The 18,708-nt window shown below is 44.0% G+C and overlaps 1 protein-coding gene across 11 annotated transcripts in view; it reads right to left on the bottom strand.

Annotated features, from left to right (window-relative positions):
* Positions 1 to 18,708, bottom strand: part of LRRFIP1 (LRR binding FLII interacting protein 1) — a 291,721-nt gene that overhangs the window by 217,564 nt on the left and 55,449 nt on the right. For 10 of the 11 annotated variants that reach the window (XM_070933176.1, XM_070933168.1, XM_070933175.1 and 7 more), the window contains one exon: positions 12 to 44. The exons of the other annotated variant lie outside the window; for it this stretch is intronic. In XM_070933176.1, coding sequence (XP_070789277.1) covers positions 12 to 44 — 33 coding nt within the window. The remainder of the gene's footprint in view (positions 1 to 11; positions 45 to 18,708) is intronic. 11 annotated transcript variants of the gene reach the window in all.

Here is an 18,708-nt window from a genome sequence, read left to right as displayed (position 1 = left end):
ATATTGCTTACCTTCTCAAGGTCTTTTTCAGACCTTTCTTCAGCCTAGAGTGAATAAGAAAAAAGAAAACTTAGTTTGACAATAAATCCACGAACTGTTTCATTTGAAAATATATTCAGTACAGGTAATCCTTGACTTACAACCATTCAGTTAGCGGCCATTCAAAATTCCAATGCACTGGACATTCAACTGACGTGCAACCAATACTTACATTTATGACTGTCATAGTATTCCTACCATCACTTGATCAAAATTCAGGTCCTTAACATGTATTTATGACAGTTGCAGCATCCCAGTCTGATTGCCATTTGTGACTTCCCCGCCAGCTTCTGACTAGCAAAGTCAATGGGGAAAGCCGGATTCCCTTCATAACTGCGTGCCTTACTTAACAATTGCAGTGATTTGCTTAATAGCTGTGGCAAAAAAAAGTTCAGGCAACTCACTTAACAACTGCCTAGCTGAGAAAAAGAAGTTCTGATCCCAATTGTGGTCATAAGTCAACATGATATAACACCATTTATTTCTCAGCTTAAAATTAATCTACATAACCAACAAAGCACCTACCCTCTGGAATCAGCTGCCCCCAGAGATAAGGAGAATCTAAGACCTCAGTGCCTTCCATCGTGCCCTTAAAACCCATTTTTTCAAGCAAGCTGGGCTGGCTTAAGAAGAAATTTTTAAATGTTTTAATTGGTAGTGAGTTTTAATTGGGCCAAATTTATATATCTTTTAATTGCTTTTTAATATTTGTACTGCATGTTTTTTTAATTCTGGCTGTACACCGCCCTGAGTCCTCAGGGAGAAGGGCAGTATAGAAATTCAATAATAAATAAATAAATAAATAAATAAATAAATAAATAAATAAATAAATAAATAAATAAATAAATAAATAAAATAAATCTACACAATCAACAAAATAAGTGGCTATAGACTTGAATATTAACAAGATACTTCTCTTATCATATCCCGGAAGACCAGCATAGGATATCTTATTTTTTACTTCTTTTACCATTTCAAGAATAGTAGGAAAAAACCCTGCTAATTAAACTAACTTTTAAAAAGCTCCAAAAGCTATAGCGAACATTTATAGAAACTGAACCTAAAATTTCCAGGAGGCCCTGTTTTGACATATCTAGGTATCAGAGTTAGTTGAAAGCAGTGGTTTTTTTTTATTATTAAGTTTTTAATTAAAGACAAAACACAAAACACAAAACCACACCTAGTGTATAATACAAAATAGGGAGAAGCGGAGAAATTTTTTCTTCATCTTCAGGTCTTCCAAAATTCTCTTTGCATTGGCACTGGCATTATTTCTTCCAAGTTCCCGATTGCGTAGTCCACGAATGGTTGCCATATCCTCCAAAATATATTTTCTTTCAATAATCCTTTTTTGAATTTTATATCACATTTTAACTCATCATTAAGAGCAATTTTCCAAACTTCTCTGAACCATTCATTTATTTTGTATTCAATATTCAATTTCCAGTATCTTGCAATCACAATTCATCCCATTATGACCAATATCCTTACAAGCTCTCTTTCATCAATTGTTAACACCTTGTCATTCAACTTTAATATGAGGATGGTATCTACTCCCAACTTTACCTTTTTAATTATTTTACTAGATTCTTCTTCTATTCGTAACCAAAAATTCTTCACTTTACGACATCCATACCACATGTGTTCATATGTCCCATTCTCCACTTTACATTTCCAACATAACTTGCTAGCACTTTTATTCATTTTATATTATCTTATTGGGAACAGGTACCATTTCCAGATAACTTTATAACTATGCTCCTTTATTCTTATTGATAAGGTCCTCATTATTCTACTATTCCAATTCAAAATCCATTCCTGTTCTGTAATATCTGTTTCTAAATCTTTTACCCAATTATCTTTCATCACCATTTGTAAATTACTATCCAAATTAATAATTTTATATACCTTACTAACCAATCCCTTAATTCCAATTTCTTCCATTCCTAATTGGGATACTATTTCTTCAAATTCCGTTTTTAACCTTTTTACCCTCGTTCCATCCTTATATTTCTTATTCCAATTATTAACCTGTATCTTCTCCCACCAATTCAATTTCCACTTTTCATATATTTCCTCTTTTTTAAAATCATCTCTTACCACGTTTATCCATTCTTTTATTCCTTCCAGATTTTCCTCTTTTAACACCTGTTTCCTCTCCCTATTTAAATTTATGGGAAAATCCCCATCTTCCAAATTCCCCAATTGTAATCTGTCTGGAATCAATTTTCTGTCAAATTTACTCCAAGTTTTCAACAATCTATTTAATAAATCATTTCTAACTTTAACTTTTTCCGCTATATTCTCCATAAAATATATTCTTCCCCATTTTTCAATTTCTCCCAACTCCAATTTTCCCCATAATTCGTTTCGACCAACAATTATTTTAACTACAATCCTCACTTGAAAGGATCTATAATAATTAATCAATTTAGGTATCCCAAGACCTCCTTCCTTTTGATTTTGATACCATAATTTTTTAACTATCCTAGACCTTTTATCACCATTACAAAATTTGTCAATTTTCTTTTGATATAATTCCATATCCTTTTCAGAGATATATATTGGGAGCATTTCAAATAGGAAATTGAATTTCGGTAATAACATTTTACTTAATGCCACTCTCCCAAACCAAGAGAAATTTAATTTTTTATACTTCCTGATTTTCTCATCAATTTCTCTTATCAGTCTGTCATAATTCAACTTTTTCATTTCATTCATCTTTGTTGATAATATTATTCCTAAATATCTTATATTTTCTTTAACTTTTATTCCAAATCGATTTTTAAATTTCTCTTTTCCTTTTTTTATATCCCAATTTAATAACATTTCTGATTTAGCCCAATTTATAGATAATCCAGTAAACTCTTCAAATTCCTCTAAATGCAGCTTAATCTTTTCAATATCTTTTTCTGGATTTTTCATTACAATCAGGGTGTCATCGGCATACAAATTAATTTTAACACCTTTATATCTAATAATATCTTCGTCTTCTTCTATTTTTACTGCTAAGATCTCCATGGCTAGTAAAAACAATACAAGGGATAGAGGACACCCTTGTCTTCTAAAATTATCTCTTTTGTTAAGATCCCATTCACTTTTACTCTGGCAACCCCCTTTTGATATAATTTTGAAATTGGTGGTGGTTGATACCCCTAAGCTTATGGTCATGGGGGATTTCAACCTGCCGTCCGTGGGTGAGACGTCAGAGATGGCTCGGGAGTTCACGGCTTCCATGACAGCTATGGACCTGACCTAGTTAATTCATGGCCCTACCCACACAGGGGGAAACACGCTGGATCTGGTTTTTGTCTCTGGACAGTGGTTGAGGGATCTTGATATAGGGGATATAGTTACTGAACCCTTGTCATGGTCAGATCACTCTCTCCTTCGTCTTGACTTTCGAACCGCTGCACCCCACCGCAGGGAGGCGGAGCCGGTAAGATGGTTCTGCCCCAGGCGCCTGGTGGAACCTGACAGATTCCAGACGGAGCTTGGGCCATTTCCTGAGGTTCTGGCACACGCCTCGACTGGAGACCTGGTGGCCGCCTGGGATAGGGCGGCTGCTGGTGCTCTGGATCGGGTCGTGCCTTTGCGGCCTCTGACCCGGCGCCAATCTCAATTGGCTCCTTGGTTTACCGAGGAGCTGAGGGAGTTGAAGCGCCGGAAAAGACACCTAGAGAGTAGTTGGAAGGCCAGTCTTCTTGAATCTGACCGGACACTAGTAAGATCCCACATTAGCAATTACTTAGTGGCGATAAAAGCAGCGAAATGTAGTTATTTTGCTGCTCTTATTGCGTCATCGGATAATCGCCCGGCCGCCCTCTTTAGGGTGACCCGCTCCCTGCTCCACCAGGAAGCGCGGGAGGACCCCTTGGAGGGTAGAGCCGAGGATTTTGTTCAGTATCTGTATGACAAAATCACTCAGATTCGGGAAGATTTGGACTCCGACGGGTAGTCTCAGGGGGAGAGACAGGGGCAGGTCTTGAGAATGTTATCTGGGATGAGTTTGATTCTGTGACCCCTGAGGACGTGGACAGGATTCTGGGTAGACTGAACGCGACCACTTGTTTATTGGACCCGTGTCCTTCCTGGTTAGTACTGGCTTCCCGGGAAGTGACACGAGGCTGGCTCCAGGGGATTATAAACGCTTCGCTGAGTGAGGGTGACTTTCCCGCCGCCTTGAAAGAGGCGGTGGTGAGGCCTCTCCTCAAGAAGCCTTCCCTGGACCCAGCAATGTTGGTAAATTATCGTCCGGTCTCCAACCTTGGCTTTGTTGCGAAGGTTGTTGAGAGTGTGGTCGCGCAACAGCTCCCCCAGCACCTGGATGAAACGACGTATCTGGATCCGTTCCAGTCGGGCTTCAGGCCCGGGTACAGCACGGAAACGGCATTGGTCGCGTTGGTTGATGATCTCTGGAGGGCTCGGGATAGAGGTTGTTCCTCTATCCTGGTCCTATTAGATCTCTCAGTGGCTTTTGATACCATCGACCGTGGTATCATGCTGCACCGGTTGGAAGAGTTGGGGGTGGGAGGCACCGTATTACGGTGGTTCTCCTCCTTTCTCTCCGACCGGTCGCAGTCTGTGTTGACAGGGGGGCAGAGGTCGACCCCGAGGCCCCTCATATGTGGGGTGCCGCAAGGGTCGGTCCTCTCGCCTCTCCTGTTCAACATTTATGTGAAGCCGCTGGGCGAGATCATCTGTGGTTTCGGGGTGGAGTACCATCAGTACGCTGACGACACTCAGCTGTACATCTCCACCCCGGATCACTCCAACGATGCCCTTGAAGTGATGTCCCGGTGCCTGGAGGCCGTACGGATCTGGATGGGGAGGAACAGGCTCAGGCTCAACCCATCCAAGACTGAGTGGCTGTGGTTTCCGACGTCCCGATATAGTCAGTTGACGCCATCACTGACTATTGGGGGCGAATCATTGGCCCCCACGGAGAGGGCTCACAACTTGGGCATCCTCCTGGATTCACGGCTGTCTTTAGAAGAGCACTTGACGGCCGTGACCGGGAAGATTTTTCATCAGGTTCGCCTGATTCGCCAGTTGCGTCCCTTTCTGGATCGGGACTCGTTACGCACGGTCACTCATGCCCTTGTCACCTCCCGCCTGGACTATTGCAACGCTCTCTACATGGGGCTCCCCTTGAGGAGCACCCGGAGGCTCCAACTGGCGCAGAGTGCGGCCGTGCGGGTGGTTATGGGAGCGACATGGCGTTCCCATGTAACACCTCTCCTGCGCGAGCTGCACTGGCTCCCAGTAGTCTTCCGGGTGAGCTTCAAGGTTTTGGTTACCACCTTTAAAGCGCTCCATGGCTTAGGACCCGGGTACTTGCGGGACTGCCTACTACCACCAATAGCCTCCCACCGGCCGGTACGCTCCCATAGAGAGGGGATCCTCCGGGTGCCGTCAGCCAAACAATGCCGACTGGCGGCCCCCAGGGGGAGAGCCTTCTCTGTGGGGGCACCTACTATCTGGAACGAGCTCCCCCCAGAGATACGGAGGATCCCGGATCTGCGCACCTTCCGCTGCGCCTTAAAGACCTTACTATTTCACCAGGCCGGCCTGGCCTAAATTTCCCCCTCTTTTATAAAAGATTTTTAAAATTTTAAATATATTTTAGTATTTATATATTCAATTTTAAATTGGTTTTAAAAGTTTGGGGTTTTAAATTTGTCGGGGCCAAAATTATTTAATTTGATTTTATTCTATTTTTAAATTTTGTATTGTATGTGTTTTTATTGTTTCGCTGTGCACCGCCCTGAGTCCTTCGGGAGTAGGGCGGTATAGAAATCTAATAAAATGAAATGAATGAAATGAAATGAAATAACTTGAGTAAATTTATCTCCAAATCCATAAGCCTTAATCAATTCTATAATCGTTTCCCATTGAATTGAATCAAATGCTTTAAATATATCCAACGCTAATATTCCTATTCTATCCTTATTATACTCTGCAATATTTATAATATTCAAAACTCTCCTAACTATGTCTGACATATATCTACCTTTCACAAAACCTACTTGATTACCATTTATATATTTGTCTATAAAGCTATTTAATCTATTTGCTAAAATAGCTGTAAATATTTTTGCATCCTGATTTATTAGGGAAATAGGTCTATATGATTCTACCAATTCTAAATCTTTTCCTGGTTTGGGAATCAAAGAAATCAGTGATCTATTCCAAGACGCTGGAATATCCACACCATGCAAAATTTTGTTATACAATTTTTCTAATTTTGGCACTATTATGTCTTTAAATTTCTTATAAAATTCTGCCGGCAAGCCATCCTCACCTGGTGCCTTACCCAATTTTAATTTTTGGATTGTTTCTATAATTTCTTGCTGGGTTATACTTCCCTCCATTTTTTCCTTATATTACATTTCTATTTTTCTATGTTCATATTTTTTCAAAAAGTCCTTCAATTTCTTACTATCTATTTCCTTTTTAGAGTAAAGTTTTTGAAAAAAATTTCTAACAATCTCACATTTATCTTTTTTCTTATTACATCTTTTACCTTTTTCATCTATTAATATTCCAATTTCTGTTGTGTGTCTAATCACACTTGGCCAATAAAAAATTATGTTCTGTTCTGTTCTATTCTATTCCTATTCTGTTCAAATTCTCTAATTCCCATGCCTTGTGTATTGGTACAGCGATTTCTGGGATCATGATAGGTATACACCTACTTATGCAGAGACCATGGCTGAGGAACCCAAATTCAATGGTGTGATCTATATAGTCAGTGATTCTTTTCAAGATCCTTTATTTTTCTTCTTAGAATATTGTCAGACCTGCTCCGATTTGGTCCTTTACTCAAGAAAACTAAGGTCCTTTAGTTGACTCCATTTGTAGTGAAAGATATACTTTTACTAAAAGTCAAGTGGATTACAGTATAGCAAAAGCCAGAACTGAAATTCGCATGCCAAAATTCCCTGATTTATTTCAACCCCCTCCCATTCAGCTCCCTCTGCCCATAGTCCATGGCAGACTGACAGCTAGTGAAGGCGAAGCTCAAGTGAATGATGGCACTCCTGACATTGATCCTCAATTTGAAAGGCCTGAAGAAAAAACTACTTGTTTTGAGGATCTTCTTTTAGTTTGGTCCTGTGACTATTGGAAGTTACAATGGCACTGAAAAAAGTGACTTATGACCAATCCTTGCCCTGACCATTGCAGGATTTTCATGGACATGTGATCATAATTTGGGCATGTATTTACAATAGCTGCAGTGTTCCAGGATCATGTGATCACCATTTGAGACCTTTTCAGCTGGCTTCCAACAAGAAAAATCAATGGGTGAAGTGTATTCACTTAATGACTGCAGTGACTCACTTAACAATTGCACTGATTCACTTAACAATTATGGCAAGTTGAGGACTACCTGTATTGCCTTTAGGTTGACATTGCAACACATTAAATGTTGGAACCAGTAATATATAATGTTTAAAAGCAGCATTTACTCTCACGTTTCACTTTTCCTTTACAAGAAGTTTTTACAGTTGAATAACCACATTCCATTCTCCGTGTCAGGTCCCTTAGGTCCCTATCAGGACACTGCCATTTTGGTGGGGGGAAGGGGCCTGGATGCCCTTTTAAACCTCTTTCGTGTTTCTGGTCTTCCTGTCACTTTTATGTACCTGCTTGGGAAAGGGAGGGGGGTTGTTATCACCTTCTCAACTTGAATTCTCATAACAACTTTGCACCTGTGGATTGGCTCACCTTGGACTGGACAAAGGGGAGGGGTTTTCTGCAACGTTTAACCTAACGGATCCAAGTGAGAACTTCAGATCCTGCCTTGCTTTACTTGCTATCACTTTCTCTCAATAAAAGTTTCTTTTTGAAATAATGCCTGTTTCAAGAGTTCTGCTTTCTTGAAGAGAGAGGAGAGGCAAGTCCTTACATTCTGCTTCCTCCTCCCTTTGCCCAGTTGACTGAGAAATATAGCAGCCTGAGTGGAAACTTTTTTTCTACTAAGTTTGCAACCTGTAATGTTGGCATAATAAATGCACATATCTCTATTTTTAAATATTCTACCTACTGTATTTTTCGGAGTATGAGACACACCTTTTTACCCCCAAAAAGGGGGTGAAAATCTGGGTGCATCTTATGGTCCGAATGTAGCCCCACCCACCTGATGGCCCCCACCCTTGGGAGGTTGTTGGCCTCTGTGAGCTACATTTTCCGGTGGTTTCAGGCAGTGGGGATCCTCACATTGCCAAAAATGAGCATTGCATTTTCAGTCTCTGCACGCTGGGAGATGGGTGGTGGAAACGATTAGGGTGCTGTTTGAAACTGGCTGAAAACTGCTGCCACTGCATTTTCATAAGGGCATGCAGCTCTGCAAATTGCAACAGGGAATCGGGGAGGAAAACGCCAAAACACGATGCATGGAGGTGATGCTCTTGCGAAGTGGGTGCTTCTGCGTGAGAAGTGTAAGGCAAGGTGGCTTGCCATCCAGCCTGCCCTTTCTCCAGACAACTAGTGGTCCACTTCAGGAAACTTAGTTTTGCAGCAATTCTTCTCAGCCCCAAGGAGCTTGAGAAATCACTTTCTCTATCTCTTTCTCTCTCTCTCTTTCTTTGTCTATCTCTCCCTCCCTCTCTCTCTCTCTCTCTCTCTCTCTTTTCTGGGGGCAGGGAAGGTGAAAACAGGCCATTTTTGCCCATTTTTCAGCCTCCTTTTACTACCCCCCCCCCCCACCTCCAGAAGCATTCTGCAGGCTAAAACCAGGCCAAAACAGCTCGTTTTTTGGCCTCCTTTCACACACCCCCCACCTCCAGAAGCATTCTGCAGGCTAAATTTGTTGAGCTTACCGCAGGGCTCCCAAAGGCAAGTCCTGCACTCTGCTGAAGGATGGGTGGGGCAATGCGGGGAGGGGGGCAACCTCATGGTGCTCCATTGGCCAGATTAATTGCTTCAGTGGGCTGCATGTGGCCCGCGGGCAGGGGTGAAATCTAAATTTTTCCTCTACCGGTTCTGTGGGCGTGGCTTGGTGGGGGGGGTGTCCTGTGACTGAGTGGGCATGGCCAACTCAATGTCACTCACAGCCACGCCCACTCAGTCACAAGACTCCCTCACCAAGCCACGCCCACAGAAATTTCTATTCTGCCACCTACTCTCTCTTCGCTTTGGGTCGTGGTTCCAGGGATGCGTCATTCCTTGGGGCCCTGGAGCCGCTGCCTGCTCACCGTTTGCCTCAACCAAGGCAAGGTAAACCGCCCTGAGTCTCCGGAGAAGGGAGGCATATAAATCAAATTAAAAAAAAAAAAACAGGTTAGGGAATGCACCATTCCCCGACACCAGGCTTGCCCCGGAGCTGCTGCCCGCTCTCTCATCATCAAGCAGCGTGTCCTTACCTTTCTCCGGCGGCTGGCTGTCAGGGAAGGCAAGTGCCCGAAAGTTACCGGAGTCGCTCACTCTCCTTCCTGAATGTGCTGCCAGCATCATCGCCCTGGTCCATGCACCGGCTGCGCAAGCGCACACCCAACCTGCCGCTGATGAGTGAATGAAATAAACGGTGCGCTTGCCCAGCCAGCGCATGGACCAGAGCAGCGATGATGGTGGCACATTCAAGAAGGAGAGGGAGTGACTCCGGTAACTTTCGGGCACTGCGTGCCCTGACAGCCAGCCGCGGGAGAAAGATGAGGAGGATACACCGCATGGCGAAGGGCGAGCAGGCGGCGACTCTGCGGCAAGGCCCGAGTCAGGGAATGGTGCATTCCCTGACCTGGTTGAGGCAGGCGGCGAGCAGGCAGGGGCTCCGGGGCTTTGGTGAATGGTGCATCCCTGGGCCCTGGCCTCTGACCCAAGGCGAAGGGTGAGCGGGCGGTGAGTGGGCAGTGGTTCCGGGACATGACCGGAGTCTCTTTCTGAGCATGTCATTTTGCCTGTTGGGCCACTTCCAGGAAGTAATGACTTCTGGGTGGGTGGGCGGAGCCTCCAGTTGCCATTGCTACCGGTTCTCTGAACTACCGTCCATCATTGCTACCAGATTGGCTCATCCGGTCCAATCCGGGAGCATTTCACCCCTGCCCGCGAGCCATAGTTTGAAGACCCATGCTCTACATCCTCATTATCTGAATACATGAGTACAGCTATAACATTCAGCAGTGGAAACATCTTCTTAATTTGGCTGTGACATTTATGTGGTATCAAAATTACTCTGCCAGGGCTTTTCTCTTCTTCAATCTTTTGACTGTGTATCTCATTATTTCACTACAGCAGACATTTCTTTTGACAAAGTATATTTTGAGCACAGCCTCAGCTTAACCTCAGTTTACCAGTATACTAAGTAGTCTTTGACTTACAACCATTCATTTAGTGACCTTTCGATTACAATGACACTGAAAAAATTGTCTTATTACTTATGAACTTTTTTCACACTTACAACCATTGCAGCATCCTTGTGGTCATATGATCAAAATTTTGATATTTTGCAAATGGCATGTATTTATGACAGTTGCAGTGTCCTAGGGTGATGTGATCACTGTTTACGACCTGCTGCCAAGCAAAGTCAATGGGGAACCAGATTCACTTAAGCATGTTGCTAACTTTACAACTGCAGTGATTCACTTAAGAACTGTGGCAAGAAAGATTGTAAATGTGCAAAACAGTTAACCACTATCTTGCTTAGCAATTATGGTTCTAAATTGAGGATTAAAGCAAAGCTTAAAAGAAAAATCATCAATGAAAAACAATTAAATGACATTTATTTATAAGAAGGAACACTGGACTTACCTGAAGGTTCTTTCTCCTTGCGCTGTGTGAGAGTCCATTGGATGGGTTAATCCTTATGTCATTGGCCAGAGACTGAGTAAAAATTTGGTTAAACACACCTCCGCTTTCTGTCTAGCTCCAGTTTATTAACGAAAGTCCAGATCTGTAGAAACATAAGCCTGAATGGAAACAGAGTTAGTAGAGATCCAGAGTCCCCAAGATAGGGAGGATATGGACTCTCACGCAGCGCAAGGAAAAGAATCTTCAGGTAAGTCCAATGTTCCTTCTCCCTTGCGCTGCTTAGAGAGTCCATTGGATGGGATATACCCAAGCTAAATATCCCTAGAGCGGAAAGAAGTAGAACCAGGGACTGCTTCCTCAGGAAGGACCTGTTGGAGGACCCTACGACTGAACAATGCCTCAGCGGATGCAAACTTGTCCAACTTGTAGTTTCGAATGAAAGGCGTTGGGGAGACCCAAGTGCCACCTTGCAGATTTCAAGAAGCGGCACCTGGTTGAATGTGCTGTGAGATGGCCTGGACGAGGCCTGTGTCTCTGTTCGTAGGGCATGGAAATGCAGGCCTTGATCCAGCATGCAATGGTGGAAGGTGACACTTTAACGCCAAGCAACCTGGGCTGGAAGGAAACGAATAATGATTCCAATTTTCTAAATGGAGCAGTCCTGGCAATGTACGTTCGCAGGGCTCTGCGGACATTGAATGAGTGCCAGCGGCGTTCGCTGGGATGGGTGGATTTGGGGCAGAAGTCAGGAAAAATAACTTCCTGGGCCCTGTGAAACCAGGTGTTAATTTTCAGAAGGAAGGTGGGGTCCAGCCGTAATATGAAACAGTCAGAATGAAAGATGCACAAATTCTTATGTATTGAAAGGGCCACCAGTTCTGATACGCGACGGGCGGAAGTTATAGCGATAAGGAAGGACACCTTGAAGTTTAGAAATTTAAGACCCATGGAACCCAGTGGTTCGAAGGGTGGAGCTGTCAAGGCCTGAAGAACAAGGCTGAGATCCCAGGAGGGATACCTGTGAACTGGAGGGGGCCGAAGGTTGGATGCCCCCCTGAAGAAACAACGGACTGGGGATGCTGAGATAGTGAGCCATGTCCTTGGAAGGTGAGGACAGTTGCCAATGTGGCGACCTGCCGGCGAAGAGTGTTGACTGCCAGACCTGCCTCCAACCCTGCTTGAAGAAAGTTGAGGACTTGAGGAATAAACGCGTCAGTAGGGACAATGCCCGAGTTGGAACACCAGCGACGGAACGAGGACCAGATTGTGTCGTATATTCGAGTTGTAGACCTTCGACAGGAGGCCAGGAGAGTAGAAATCACTGGGGCCGAGAAGTGGTCCTTTTTTAGTAGGTCCCTTTCAAGCACCAGGCGGCTAGTTGGAACTATTGGGGTTCCGGGTGGTAAACTGCCCCCTGGTGTAGGACGATCTGGTTCGGAGGAATCCTCCAGGGATGAGTAATGGACAGACTCATGAGGTCTGCGAACCATGCCCTTCAAGGCCAGTACGGGGCGACGAGGATGACTTCCACCCTCTCTTCCAAGATCTTTTGAATTATCCTCGGTATTAGGGGTATTGGAGGAAAGGCATATAGGAGGACTTGAGGCCACCTGCAGCGGAGGTCATTGGTCCCTTCGGTCCCTGGTGTCCAGAACTGGGTGAAGAATCACGGAACCTGAGCATTCCTTGGACTGGTGAAGAGATCGATCTGAGGGCGGCCAAATCTGGCTGTGATTTCCAGAAAGATTGTGTGATGTAGTTGCCACTCCGCAGGATCGATGGTAGTCCTGCTCAGCCAGTTCGCTTGATTGTTGGAGGTGCCCGATATGTGTTCTGCCTGCAGAGAGAGCAGATGCCTCTCCGCCCATAGACCTAGCGCTTCAGCTTCTCACATCAGAATTCTGGAGTGTGTTCCTCCTTGCCTGTTCACGTGGGCTTTTGTGGTGACATTGTCTGTTCGTAGCAGAACATGATGGCCCGACAGGTGATGTTTGAAGTTGCGGAGTGCGAGATGAGCGGCACGTAACTCCAGCCAATTGACATCGTTCTGAAGGTCCTTGGGGGACCATCGACCCTGAGTGACTTAGGAGTTTAAATGAGCCCCCCATCCGAACAGACTGGCATCTTTGATGAGGACTATGCGTTGAGGCTCATAGAAGAGGCACCCTTTTGTTAGAGCCGTGGATGTCCACCAGTTGAGGGACTTGATTACATTCAGGGGAAACCTGATGTGAGTGCTGGTGTTGCTGGTACCAGCTTTTTGGCTTGGTAGAAGAAGCCACTGACGGGGACGTGAATGTAGCCGTGCCCACGAAATCAACAGACACAAAATCATTTGATCCAGCAATTGGGAAAGCAATAGGACAGGCACCTTTTTGAGGGCCTTTACTTGCTGCACAGTGGACTGCATGTTGGCCCTTCATTCCTGCGATAGAAATACCTGGCCTGACAAGGTGTTGATGTGTGCCCCTAGATGGACCAGTTCAGTGGACAGCGTTAGATGACTCTTCTCCCAATTCATGGAGAACCTGTGGTCTTGGAGAGTATGGATTGTTACCTGGAGATTGTGTTTTGCCTGTTGGAATGAAGAAGACTGAATTAAAATGTCATCCAGGTAGCATTGAAATCTAATTGGCGATGCCTGTAAGTGGGCCATCACTGCATCCAGAAGCTTGGTAAATGTGCGGGGGGGCAGAAGAGAGTTCGAAAGCTAAGGCTCTATATTGATAATGAGCCCCGTCATACCAAAATCTGAGGAATCTCCTGTGCAATGGTCTGATGGGAATGTGGAGATAAGCTTCCCAGAGATCTATGGATGCCAAATAATCTCCTTGTCTGATGCCGCCCAGAATGCTGTGCAGAGAGTGCATCTTAAAGCACCTGTACTTTATATGTGCATTGAGACGCTTCAGATCCAATATGGCTCTACTTCCCCCCAATTTCTTAGGTACCAAGAAAAGGAACAAATAGAAGCCAGAACCCTGGTGTTCTGGTGGAACTGGTTCAATGGCCTGAACGGCAAGTAGGTGTAGAATTTCAGCTTCCATTAGAGCTCTCTTGGAAGGATCTGTAGATATAGAGCAGCGAATGAACCTCTGGGGAGGTACAGAAATGAATTCCAAAGTCACCCCAAGGGAGACCGTTTGAATGGCCCAGGCATCAGTTGTCATAGAGCGCCAAGTGGTAGCAAATTTAACAAGACGACAGCCAATGGGCTCCTGGAGTGAAGAATCACTTGTTTCTACAGTAGGGGTGAAAGGAGGAGCCCCGGAAGGGCTGCTTGGATTGAGGTTGACGTGTTCGTTCTCTGAATGGCTGTCTGAAATGGGACCTATTGACAGGTTGATTGAATGGCTGCTGATAGGCCGGGGATTGGAACCTGGGATCCGATGAACGAAAGGACTGCCTATGATAGGGAAAGGCAGATCGTCTATCAGAGCATCTGGAGACAAAGGGGAGGACTTTCTTCTTGTCCCTACCTTCGACAAGGATCGGATCCAGGGCTTCACCGAAAAACGATCTGCCCTTGAAGGGCGCCGCGGTGAGACACCATTTGGTCATGTCCGCGTGCCAAAGTCATAACCAGAGAAGACATCTGGACGTGATGTTGGATGCCAGGGCACGTGAAGCAAATTTAGCCAAATTGAGAGTCGCGTTGGCGGAATACTCTGTAGCTGCAATCCGCTTATTGATATCTTGGTGTAGGTGAGAATCTTCTGGTGATGCTCTAGCCTGCATCTGGCGCAGCCAAATAAGTAAAGTTCTGGCGAAAAAAGATGCAGCTGTGGCTGATTTGATGGCCCATGCCGCCGCTTGGTGGGTTTTGTGGACCGATGTTTCGGCTCTCCTGTCCTCAGTACAAAGGCCCTCAGCTGCATGCTAAGTGAGGTTAGAATAGCCATTGGAACATCGACTGCGGGAAGCTTAAGGAGGTCTTCGAGCTCCTGCTCCATGGTATACAGCTTCTTGTCCAGGCCGCTAGGAGTTGATATGGTTGGGACCATTGACGCTGTATTGTGTCAACAAATAGCTTAGGCAAGATGACATCCTGTTCAGTGACTGCTTCGGTGAAAAGCAGTGTATTGGAGTCAGTAGTTTCCGAAGATCCCTCCGAGGGTGCCATCTTGACTCCCATGTTGGCGGTAGCCTTTGCCTTTTGTAATAAGGTTTTAAACAATTCATGATGGAATAGACCCATGGAATGAGGTCTGTCCAACGTAGGCTCTTCCTCCCCAGATAAGTTGTAGTCAAAGGCTTCTTCCTCATCCATAAGCTCCAAAAAAGCCTGCAGCAAGGTGGCAAAATGGGCCAGAGCCGGCAACACAGCACTGTAAGGCCCCCAGAAAATGGCCACGCAATGGCGTGGATCCGACAGAACAGATCCGTAACGCCTCAAATTTCAGGGCCCCAAGGGAGTGGAACCGACGAAATGGCTCCTCAGAAGGCAGCAGTAGACTGACTGGGCCAGGAAGAGCTGAGCCCCGACAACATGGGGCTTTTCTCAATCCCAAACGCGCGAAACCGGCAAAACGGCTTCTCTGGCGCTACGAGCAACTCATGGCATCCAGGGATCCAGCCACGCGTCAAAGAGGAGATCCTGACGAAATATGGCCAGAAACGCCACCGCCGAAACTGCAGCTCAGCTGAGCGGTGCGAGAACAAGCGTGGAGTTACAAACCGCCACCCATCCACAAATCTCAAAACGAAGCAGTCAGACAAGAAAACCGAAGAAATAATTCTCCCAATTGTTGTTTAAAGAGTCCAGAGATGGAGCTAGGAAAAATATGTCCCTAATGGCCAGGATTGAGTAAATAAACTGGAGCTAGACAGGAAGTGGAGGTGTGTTTAACCAAATTTTTACTCAGTCTCTGGCCAATGACATGCGGATTAACCCATCCAATGGACTCTCTAAGCAGCGCAAGGGAGAATGTACAGTATCCAACATGTGGATAATATAAGAAATTATATTTCTTATATTATAATAATATAAAATTTATAATCTTATAGCACCTGATTTAGCTATGCCAGACATGGTAAAACACTAAACCAAACATTTTTCATTATAACTGCTCTAAGAATGCAGTTAATTTTTTTTCCTGGTTTAAAACTACCAGAATCATCTTATATAATAACAATAAACCCATTACAAGTCAAGCACCAAGAGGCATTGACCAGCAAGCTTATGAAATCCAATTTTGCAAAGAGTATAAACATATTTAGACATTTCTTAATCATGGAACAAGTAAGACAATTAAGGAGACTGAAGCATGTTTGGGTGGGGATCAGAAACAGACTATGGAATGGAATGATGAAAATAGGCATGATTGGGCAGAATCTTGAATAAGGCATATGCTGTAACACAGTTTTTTTAAACATAATTATTATTATCAGGATTTGTCCCAGTCAGCCAGATGTTTAGACTTGATTTGGTATTTTTATTCACCTATCCTACCAAGGACCTGGGACAGGCAGATGTTGATGTTTGATGATATTATTGTTGCAGGATTTCAAGCTGTTCCAAGTAAAACTGCCTCTTGCAATTGACACTCATTGTTCCTACTAATTCGACACTTACTCTCCTAGTAGCAACTGCCACCTGCTCTTTATGGAACAGGTCTGTCTAGGGTAGTGTCACCCCATCCAAAGTTAAAGATGCCAAAGTCCCAGATCTTGAAGTTTCATACACCAATACTTGATATTTCCTTCAGCCAAAGCCTTTTGTATCCCATCAAGAACCCCACAGTCTGCAGGCACCGTGAAAGGGCAGCAACAGCATCATTTGGCTCACCAGAAGTGGAGATATAAAGTTGAGTATCATCTGCATACTAATACCTCAACCTGTGGTGACAGATCACGTTAAAAAGGAGTGGAGAAAGTACCAAGCCCTGCAGCACTCTACAGACCATGGGTTGGATATCTCACTCCCTATCAATACTGATTGGGGTCAACTTTGGAAAAAGGAGCCAAACCAGTGCAAGACTATGCTACCCAGTCCTAGACCTCTAGCTGCCCAAAAGAATACCATGGTTGATGGTATAGAAGGCTGCTGAGATGACAAGGAGAGTAAGGATGGCTGTACTGTCCTGCTCTTGCCAGAGATCATCCACAAATGTGACCAATGCTGTTTCTGTCCTATAACCGGGCCTAAATCCTGACTGAAAGGAATCCAAATAATCCGTTTCATCCAGGACCCTGTGGAAGCTGCCAAGCAGCCACCTTTTCTACCACATTCCCTAAAAAGGGAAGATGGCAAAAATTGTCCAAGTAGGTGGGATCAAGTGACTTTTTTTGAGGAAAGGGCAAAGTGAGGCCTCATTAAAAGGCCCCCAGAATGTCCCCTCTTGCAGTCAAAAATTTATCACTACCTGAACCCACTAAACTCATATAGTTCTCCAAATGATACCATCATCTTGCAATCAAAATTGACCATAACTTTTGAAAAGAATATGTGAATTTCCTCAATCTTATCATAGTTCAGCCTCTTTGCTTTTCCTGTTAAAAGAAATATACAACACAATAGCAAGCTCTTTGATTTCAAGTACTGTACATATTCTATGAAGATTTTAATCATTTTCAGATCATTTGTATTTTATTCCTGCTATTTTTGATATATTTGTTCTCTTTCCCACCCCCTGAATTTTATTTTTTTGCTGTTTTGTTGCTGCTACTTTTGAAACCTTACTCTACTAAAATGCAGAAATATGAAAGAAAGATGTGTATTTTATTTTACTGGGTTTCTTAAGAGGCATTCTGAAATATTCTCACTGGAGAAGCCTGTGTTTTTGAAGCTGTTGCTGTGGAGTTTTTCTTTCTTCTGAAAATCTGTTTCATGGTTATTCTCAGAGGAAACTTTGGAATAGTGACTAAAATATATAATAGATTACGCCATATGTGCTTTTGTTTTGAGAGGTTGATCAGGCTCTTCAAAGCTTGGAACATCTCAGAACTGCATATTACTGAGGATGTTTTCTGTCAGCTTGTACTCCCACATAGCAACAAAGCAGTAGGGGTGAATGGCTACTGAGCATGCAAACTCTTCAATATTGGAAGGAAGTCTTTTCCGAGAGAGTGTTGTTCTCTCGCAAGCAGCATATTAATACCAGGGGCTGGCTTGAATCCAGGCCTCCACATTTCTCACATAAAATGAGAGGATTATCAAGGTAATTTTATATAGCTAATAAATGAGAGGAAGAAAAAGAGGGAAAAAGAATGAGAAACCAGTAAAAGAAATGGAGAGTTGGCTCAGGGGCGGGTTCCAAAACCTGTCGCTACTGGTTTGCTCATGGGCGCGCGTGCGCGCTCGCACAACACTTCTGTGCGTGTGCATAAGCATCCGGGCAGGTGGGCGGAGCCTCCCGGCACCGCTGCTACCGGTTCACCCAATCTGGGGCCAACCGGTAGCAACACACCACTGAGTTGGCTCCATTGACAGCAATAATGGTTCGCATTCTCTTAAACATCAAGAAATCATCAATCATACTTCGAAAAATAACACAAAATGTTAGCTTTCCTGAGGCAACATCTTAATTGTTGTTCAAGCCAAGAAGTCCACTTGAAATTGCCCAGTCCTTAAAATTACCTTCTGAGGGGTTTATTTTGGGGGGGGGGATTTCAACACTTTTAAAAGTGAGAAAGTTGTCAACAAATGGGATATTCTTTCTGTGGCAACACCTTTGTAGCAAGCCTTGGATCTTACATCTTTTCAAACCCAAATATCAAGCCAGGATGATGCATCAGCTTTATGTTTTTTGTATATGTTTTTTGTATATGTTACACCCAACATTTTTTGTGGATAGTGTAATGACTGGATTGACATATTTTTCGCACAGTAATAATATAATTACATATACAGAATTTTTATCTTCCAACTTCTAGCCTTAATGTGCTCATTATAATTATAATATATTATTTGATGTAATG

This window comes from Pituophis catenifer, unplaced genomic scaffold, assembly GCF_029215685.1.
Source record: "Pituophis catenifer annectens isolate HBS135680 unplaced genomic scaffold, rPitCat1.0.hap2 SCAF_1, whole genome shotgun sequence".
NCBI classification, from domain to species: Eukaryota; Metazoa; Chordata; class Lepidosauria; order Squamata; family Colubridae; genus Pituophis; species Pituophis catenifer.
This window is presented reverse-complemented; position numbering and strand designations above follow the sequence as displayed.